Source organism: Monoraphidium neglectum (assembly GCF_000611645.1).
Source record: "Monoraphidium neglectum strain SAG 48.87 unplaced genomic scaffold scaffold00888, whole genome shotgun sequence".
NCBI lineage: Eukaryota > Viridiplantae > Chlorophyta > Chlorophyceae > Sphaeropleales > Selenastraceae > Monoraphidium > Monoraphidium neglectum.
The window spans coordinates 1-8,400 of NW_014012740.1; the positions used below are offsets into that span (position 1 = coordinate 1).

General features: G+C 64.7%; 3 protein-coding genes across 3 annotated transcripts in view; all 3 read right to left on the bottom strand.

Moving 5' to 3' along the window:
- Nucleotides 1–1,440: 1,440 nt before the first annotated feature.
- Nucleotides 1,441–1,692, bottom strand: MNEG_5796 (hypothetical protein; the record flags this gene model as incomplete). Its single annotated transcript, XM_014045725.1, has 1 exon — nt 1,441–1,692. The coding sequence occupies one exon, from the start codon at nt 1,690–1,692 to the stop codon at nt 1,441–1,443; it is 252 nt and encodes an 83-aa protein (XP_013901179.1).
- A 1,764-nt stretch (nt 1,693–3,456) lies between these two features.
- Nucleotides 3,457–7,373, bottom strand: MNEG_5797 (lipid-binding START protein; the record flags this gene model as incomplete). The annotated part of the gene is made up of 7 exons (XM_014045726.1): nt 3,457–4,635; nt 4,920–5,095; nt 5,342–5,496; nt 5,765–5,862; nt 6,167–6,286; nt 6,571–6,877; nt 7,348–7,373. 7 exons carry the CDS (start codon nt 7,371–7,373, stop codon nt 3,457–3,459), a joined length of 2,061 nt encoding a protein of 686 aa, XP_013901180.1.
- A 335-nt stretch (nt 7,374–7,708) lies between these two features.
- MNEG_5798 (ubiquitin carboxyl-terminal hydrolase 12/46) overlaps nt 7,709–8,400 on the bottom strand; it is a gene marked incomplete at both ends in the record, with an annotated part of 4,308 nt that continues 3,616 nt past the window's right edge. Inside the window, 2 exons of the mRNA XM_014045727.1 lie at nt 7,709–7,876; nt 8,243–8,352. Coding sequence (XP_013901181.1) covers nt 7,709–7,876; nt 8,243–8,352 — 278 coding nt within the window. The remainder of the gene's footprint in view (nt 7,877–8,242; nt 8,353–8,400) is intronic.

Here is an 8,400-nt window from a genome sequence, read left to right on the forward strand (position 1 = left end):
GGGTGGGTCAAGCGGCGGGGCGGCGCGGCGGATCGATTCGTGCGACACAACTGCCGGCTGTTTGGAAAATGAGCGCGCCATGCACACTCTGCCGCCGTCCCCACGTGTCTCTCATAACGGCATGCCAACACCAAAACACGTGCACACGCGTGCGCGCGCGCGCGCACGCACACACACACACACACACACACACACACACACACACACACTACACACACACACATGCATGCACGCACGCACACACACATAAACGCACTCACACACACACACATACACACATACACACGAAAGAAACACACCTTCAATCTCTCATTTGGAGATACACACACACACACACACATACACACACACACCTGCTGCATCCGCTCCTCGATGTGCGTCGGCGGCGGCAGCGCCCTCGGCGGCGCGGCCGCGTCGAGCGGGCCGCGGCTGATGAAAACGTCCCCTGCCGTCTGCTCCGTCAGCCCCGCAAGCAGCTGCAGCAGCGTCGTCTTCCCGGACCCGCTGCGGCCGATGATGAGCCCCAGCTGGTTTGACCGAAGGTCAAACCCCACGCCGTCGAGCAGCGGCGCCTCAGCGCCGGGCGGGTGGAAGGCGACCCCGCGGGCGAGCACGTTGGCGCCCGGCAGCTCCGACGCCGCCGACTGCTGCTGCAGCTGCTGCTGCATCTGGGCGGCATACGCCATGAACAGGCCCGCCAGGGCGTTGGCGCCGAGAGGGTCGGCGCCGCCCGCGCCGGGCGCGGCGGACCGCGCGCGCGGGAGCGGCCGGCGGCGCGGGGGGCGCGTCGGCGCTGCGGCTGGAGAGGGGGCCGCTGTTGCTGCCGCTGGCGCCGCCGCTGCCCGCGGAGCGCCTGCAGCTGGGATTGAGGCCCTCGCGGCGACACACCCGGGTCTCCGCCGAGCGCGGTGGGGCTGTCGCTGCTGCTGCTTTTGCTGCTGCTGCTGCTGGTGTGGATGGTGCTGCTGCTGCTGCTGGTGCGGACCGTGCGGCTGCGGGTGCTGCTGCGGCCTGGGCACCGGAGTTGGGACAAGCTGCGATGCCCACGCAATGCAGGCACAAGATGGGACCCTCGCTCGCAGGAGCCGCGACTGAATCACCGTATCACGCAAATGCCTGCGCTGGTGGCGCTGCGCCGCCACGACCGGCAGACGCATCTGTGCCACACCGCCCACAAACTCAGCCGTGGCACCTGCCAGGCACCTGCTGGAGGCCATTACGGCTGCTGCCACTAAATGTCAATGATGTCCTCGTCTGATTCGTTGCCCGCAGCTGTTGATGGCCTGCCTAGAATCTGTGTGCACAAAGCGGTGAGGGGGGGTGGAGGCGGGCACAGGCGTACCCAGGGGGGCAGCAGCACCAGCAGCGGCGGCAGCAGCTGCGGTGACACAGGTGGCGGCACAGGAAGCATGAGTGCCGGTGCTTCAGTTCATCCATCGATCACACCTTGTTCATAAGCTCCAGGGTCGCCTCCTGCGTCTTCTTTGTCTGCTTGTGCCAGGCCAAGTTCCTCGCCACGATCTCCTCCTTTGTTTGAGTCACCTTCGAGGAGGAACGGCTCCCAACCTTCCTGCCCTTTTCCTTATGCGCCGGCTTACTGATGCCCTTGCCCGCACTCAGATTGCCCTTGCCTGAGTCGGCCTCGTTCGTGTGCAGCGCGGCCAGCTGCTTCCTCAACAGCTTGCTGGACATCGTGTAATTAATTCTACATCAATGCTGCCGATTGCTCGAGTGCGCAGGACAGCAACCAACACCAAGGACAGCATCATCGGTGCAGAAGGGCACTTGACTCATTGACTCTCGCCCCCAGCCCATACTAAACTCCCCATACTGACTCCAGCAGCGTGTGCGTGAGATGCATTATGTGGAACGTGGCAATTTACGCAAGGGGCCCCGCACATACATTACTCTGCCGTCGCGCTTAGGTGCTTACTGCTACAAGTTCTGGGCACGGGCAGGGACCCAACTCACTTGTAGCACCGCGCTGCTTGCCCCACAATCACTATATGATTTGGTTGTAAAATTATGTCTCAAGGCTATCTCTCTCTTGTTGAGGTATTCATTCATATTCTCATTGAGCATTTGCTACTGGTATTTTAGTTGCACATTCACGCTTGCCTGGGACCTATCCTGGCACACCGGTTTGGGGCCCACCTGTGCATGTCACCTGCAGGCACCCAATCACCAGATTTGAAATTACACTGTGGCGGCCAGCTATGTACCATCATGTTCTGATTCACCAATGAATCAACATATGTCAGTTACATCTTCAAAAAGAAGAAGCCACCCTTTTGTACACAGATAACGTAATTGTTGCATACCCGCCACAACACGCCAAGGTGGGTAAAGGCAATGTGCAGCTGCGTGACACATCCTACCAGGTAGGCAACGCCAATCTCATCCTCATATGCCAGGTCGAGCTCCACGATACAAGACCAGAGGTGCATGCGGCTTGGGACACTCGCTGGTAAACTCGAATTGATGTTGAGTTGGGCGAGAAAAACACAATTGTGCAAAGCCAGGGCCGCCACACGTGCATCAGACTGCCAAACCCCATACCATGCAACCACACTTCCATGACAGGCAATTGCCCGACGTAACAACAACCACTAAAATGGCATATCACACAGCAAGCACTACAGCGGCCAGCCCAAAGCGCAAGGCCCTACCCACAGGTGGGATGAATGACGAGGTTGCAGCCCTGATTAGTTGCTCAAAAGACAACAGAACGAGAAGGCCTATGATGGCACTGTGCACCCACCGCCAACGTATACTCACACCACAGTGAGGCAGCGGTGAGGGTATACGTGGGAAAATGCGCAACAGGCGGCCAGGTGAGCAGCCACAAGGGTGTGTTGGGAGCGATGAAGGCTCAAGGCAGCGCGAGCCAAGGCACGCGGACACATGAGGGACATGATTATGAGGTTTTGACAAGTGGCTGTGTGGCGTTGCAGCCACAGCAACACTCCAGTTCCCGACCTGTGCGCCTAGACATGGCTGCACAGACCATCACGCGCGCAAAAAGACCGCGCGCCAGAAGGGGGGTCGCCCGCAGACAAACAAACTCAAAGAGGGTTCCCAAAATCAAAGTGGCAGTCGAGAGATCTCAAACAATATGAGTGAGATCTTTTGAAGGGAGTGAGTCCACTCTGCACGACCCCACAGCCGCCACTCCTTTCACTCATCATCACCATTGTCTCATTGTGGGTGAAAATCCCATGTGCAAGTTTGCCCCTCCTCTCTTTATCTTGGCGTGTGTCCAGCCGCGGCCACAACAGTGCCGCACTCCTCAAAGAACATGATGCATCTAGCTAACCCCCCGAATCGGCGCGACATGACATCAGCAGCCCACCACCATTGCAATAGATTGCAAAACTTGATGTAAGTACGACGTTACGGTGGCGGTACGGTATGCAACACCCTCAAAGATGCCCCGTCCAGCCAGGGGCAACTGTCTCAACGCCCAGCGATCCGCCGCGGCGCAGCAGCAGCGCGACGCGCGTCACGGCCGCTGTCTCGCCACACACCAACGCGCTGCTCCTCCACCTGCCCATTCCCCTCCTCCAGCCAGCCGGACATTTCCGGCCGGCCACGCGCGGCGCCGGCGCTGGCGACGCCGCGGGGTGCGGGCGCCGCAGGCGCATCCGTGGCGCGCCCGAGCAGCAGCACCGCCACACCGGCGGCCGCGCCGGCGGCCACGCTGCGCGCGAGGCCGGGCAGAATGCCGTGGCGCACCCCCTTCTCGGGTTCGCGGCGCGACAGGCGCCACACACCGGGGCCAGCCGGCAGCCACGTCTGGGTCCCCTCATCGCAGGTTTTGCCAGGCCTGTATAGACCCGGGTCGGAGGGCACGACGTGGAGCGGCGCCGCGGTGGCGGCGGCGGGCGCGCCTGGCAGGCAGGCGAGCGCCTCGCTCGGCGGCAGCGCGCGCCGCGGCTGCGGCTGCTGGGTGGAGGGCGCTGCGACGTCCAGCGGCTCGGGGGTCGGCGGCGCGGGCGGGGCGGGGGTGGGTGCAGGCTGCGCCGGGGACTTGGACGGCGCCGCAGCCGGCCCCACCGGCGCGTGGCGGCCGCGCGGCAGCCACCCCATCCAGTTGGCCAGCCCCGAGCGCCCCCCTGCGACGCTCGCGCCGCTGCTGAGTGAAGATGCTGACGAGGACGCCGGCCAGCGGCCCGCCAGCTGCGACTCTGACGACTCTGCCGCCGCCCCCGCTACCGCGCCGCCGCGGCCGCGAGCACTCGCATCGGGCAGGGCACGAGCGGCGGCGGCGGCGGACATGTGCTGCAGGTTGCCTGGTGCAGTGGCCACGGCGTGGAGCCGCGCCGCATCGTGGGCATGCGCCGCCCATGCCGGCGGGGGCGCCACGGCCACCACCGCGACGCCGGTGACCCCCTCCTCCGCGGCCTGCACCTCCGCCATGCGGACGGCCGCAGCGGTCGCCGCCACGGCCGGCGGCGCAGCGGGGCCGGTGCCGTCGTGGCCGTACACGGCAGACAGGGGCGGCTGGCGGCCGTCGGCGCCGCCGGTGGCGCTGCGGCAGGCGGCGTTAGGGTCGTCCTCAAAGGGAGACACGCGCCTGCGGCGGGCCGCGGCCCAGGGACGCGTCGCAGCAACCATCGTCCGCAGGAACTTCCACTGGGGTGCGGAGCACGAGTGGATAGCACATGGCAGGCATAGAGGGCGGTGAGCTACTATCGCAGTGCAATCTCATTCATAAGACAGGGCAAGTAGCCTTCCCTGTCGCTCACAACCATGGTTTGCAGGCAGATACACCCAGCGGCTTGCGGCGAACGCACCAGGCGCCCCCACCACCTCTCAGCAGGCGCACAGCAACCCATATCAACAATCGCACCTCATGACCTGTCCCGTTGCCCACCCCAATCACCCTCCCTTGCTACACCACACGAGCGCCCGCGCACCATTCCTGTCCTGATGGCGACGCGCGCCAAGGTCTCGGGCACCTTCATGTTATCGTGGTGCAGCAGCACAGTCAGGCATGCGGGCGGCGCGGCGGCGCCACCGTCGGGCGCCGGCCAGGGGGAGGGCACGGTGCGGCAGCTCCACATGCTGTAGAACTCGTCGATGCGCTTGACGCCTGGCGGGGAGAGCGCGGGCAAAGCGGTTGATGAGGAGGACGAATCAGGGTTTAGCCGGCCTCCAGCCCTTGAGGGGTGTGAGACAAATGCTTTGGAATGTTGACCTCATCCCCCAGCCGAATCATGACTTGTGAGGGGTCCAGACTCAGGATCCATGGGTGCCATTCACAAAACCCCTCAGACAGCGCGCGTGCCAGCGCACCCCCCCCTTCTCTCAAACCAAAAGTGCTCCTGTCGCCACCCACCGGGCATCTCATCCGCAGCGTAGGCCTCCGCAATGGGGCTGGGCACGACCTTGCTGATGCCATAGTGGGGTGCCGCGTGGCCGTGGCCCGCGGGCGGCGGGAAGACCTTGCGGGCAATGCAGTACCAGCGGTCCTTGAGGAAGGCGAAGGGGTACCTGGGGGGCAGCGCGGGGTGGCAGCACCACGTTTTGCACCACGTTTTGCAGTGAGTGGGAGGCGGAGGTGGAGTGCTGGCTCAATTGGGCACAACCCAACAAGTGACAATCAAAGAGCGGGGTAACGACGACGCCGCGCATGCATGGCGGCAGCCGAGCGGTGAGCTCTGCAGGCAGCAGCAGCGTGGTAAAGATTTGTGAGGCAGGCTCCACTTCTACCACCAACTAAGCGCCCTCGTGTTGCGGAGGTGCCACACACGGGGCTCACTTGCGGTGCCACAGGATGATCTGCTCTGCCTGGCGCTTGAGTTTGCGCCCCGGCTCCACCAGCTGCGTGGCGTGCAGCATCGGGTCCCACTTGAGCCGCTGCGGGCAGGGTGGGTGGGGTCGATCCGCAAAGAGGGGACGGGGCGCGGTGAGTTCAGGGCTCACTAAGGTATGTGGGGAATGGATGACGTGGCGACCGATAGCCGCCATGCCGCAGAGGGTCGCCAGAAACGAGGGCCAGGCGGGCCTCACGCCAGGGGCTATCGGCAAGGTCGCATGAGCCTGGCCGCGGCAGCGTTGCGGCCGGCCGGGAGTGCGTGTCGTTGGTCAACCGACATGCAGGATTCCATGCCATGATTAGATATCCAAGAGCGCTCTGGCACGGCGCGGCGCAGGCGCGCACCTCTGGGTCGTCCCCGAAGAACTCCACCATCTCTGCTCCCGTGGTGTCTGCAGCCAGCGTTGCTGACAGGTACTCTGTGGTGCCGTTGGGCAGGCCGCGCATGTAGGCGACATACTTGACCTGGGCGGAAGGGGAGGCAGGGGCGAGGGAACACGGGAACGAGCTTGGTGTATAGGGGGGCAGGCAGCCGGCATGGGTTTGGGAGGGCGGGCCACGCAAATGGCGGGTGAGCGGCGCGGAGAGGCCCATGCCGCAGCTGCTCGCGCAGCCACGGCCCGCAGTACAGAATGGACAGGCTGACATTAAGGTGCACATACGGCTGATGTGGCGCCCGGTCGCGGCTCGTGCCGTCTCCTCCGCACCCGCGTCGGCCCCTCTGCGCCTCCCCTTTGCCCCCGTCTCACCTCCCCTGGCACGTGCTTGCACATCATCGGCTGCCACCCGTCGCCGATTGGGCCGCCCTCCATGGATACGAGCCGCGCCTCCGCGGGCGCTATGCGCTCGCAGAACCAATCCAGGTCCTCCTGGCCGATCCATGACAGGCGCCGCGCGGCCGCCGCGTCACCCGCCGCACGGTCGTCACGGCCATATGCAGAGTCGGCGTCGCCGCCGGCCCCGCCGCCGCCCTCACCGTCGGAGGAATCTTCACTATTCGGCAGCAGGTCGAGGAGCGGCGAGCTCTTGGGGTGGCGACGGGCGCACTCGGCGGCGCTGGGGGCGGGCGGCACAGCCGGGGATGGGCGGTTGCCGCGCAGGAGTGCGCCACGGAGCGAACCGAGGGCTGCGAGCAGGGCTGAGACCGGCCAGGCTAGCCACGCTATCAGAAGGGCAAGAGCACGCCGGAGCGCGCCGGGCTCGAAGACGCGCGTGGATCCCATGTCGATATGATGTAACACAGCGCTATAGCAGTTTCATAATTTGTGTGAAGAGGCTTCGATATTGAATGTATGGCGAGTCTGATGTCCATGCAGCGTGCTTACATCACTGGCCTCGAAGCTGCACCCATCCCGCTTCCGCCAGGTCATTGGCCGTATAGAGACCCTGAGCGCCACCCATGGGCGGAAGAACGCATCACGCTTGTGAAGGATGTGCACAGCATCCCAGGTACGGCCAGGCCCTGAACTTGAAAGGCGCTAGGCAGCGCTCACAGGGGCAACATTCGTGCGTTGCGTTCCGCCCACCTGGCACTGCCGCCGCGCGCGGCCATGCCACACCCTTCAAGGGTTTCGTTACTCATCAATTTTTAAGGCAGACGCATGACATTCAGCATGCGTGCCGCAGCTGGTAGGCCCCTGCGCGGCGCTCATCACACTGCAAAATCAAACGACATGGAAGCCACGCATCAGATGGCGGGCAGACGCAGAGCCCAGACTGGGCGGCATGAATCAATGGCATGCGATCAAGGGCGTGAAAGCCTGCAGGGCCATCGATGCAACGACAAACAACACAATCAGGCGCGCCCGCATTGCGGCGTGCGGCAGCAGGGGCAGCGCTTCCCTTCCGCCAGCTTCGCAACCCTGAGGGGCGCCACACGCCCCCGAGTCAGGGCGGCGCGCCCTTGCCGCTGCCACCCCCCGCCGCGCCGCCCGCCGCCGCGCCGCCGCCGCCGCCGCCTGGCCCTCCTCCGGCTCCTCCGCCGCCGCCGCCGCCGCTGCTGCCCACCTTCTCGTAAAACAGTATGTAGCCGTGGTCCATGTGGGCGCTGTACTCCTGGGGGTGTTGGGGTGTTTTTATGTGATGACGTACAAGCGGCGCGCCGGAGTGTACATAGAGTGTGATTGGTGGATGGGTGTGTGGGGAAGAGGGGGGGGAGTCTGAGGGGGGCGCTTGGCGAGGCGCCATGCAGCGGAGGAGGGGTGATTTGCAAGACTGGGCCCTGCACCCACGCACAGACAGCGAATGGGCGCAGCACGGCCGACGACCGTTTCGCCCCGGCAGCCGAGTCGGCGCTGCAACACCGGAACGCCCACCATGCCGCACAGCCCAAACCCCTGCATTTGCGCCCCCAAGAGCGGTGTTGCCACGGCTGCCGCCCTCCCGGCCCCCTTCGCCGAGTGCCCCGCGGCGTGAGCAAACCTGCGTGCTGCCGAATGTGGCTGCGACCTGCTCCTCGCGTATGAGCTCCACGCTGTCGTCATCAAAGAACAGCCACTGGCTCTTGCTCTTGATCAGGGACACGTAGTGGCCTGAAGGGGTAGCCGGGTTTGGGGGAAGGGGGGGGGAGGGGGTTGGGA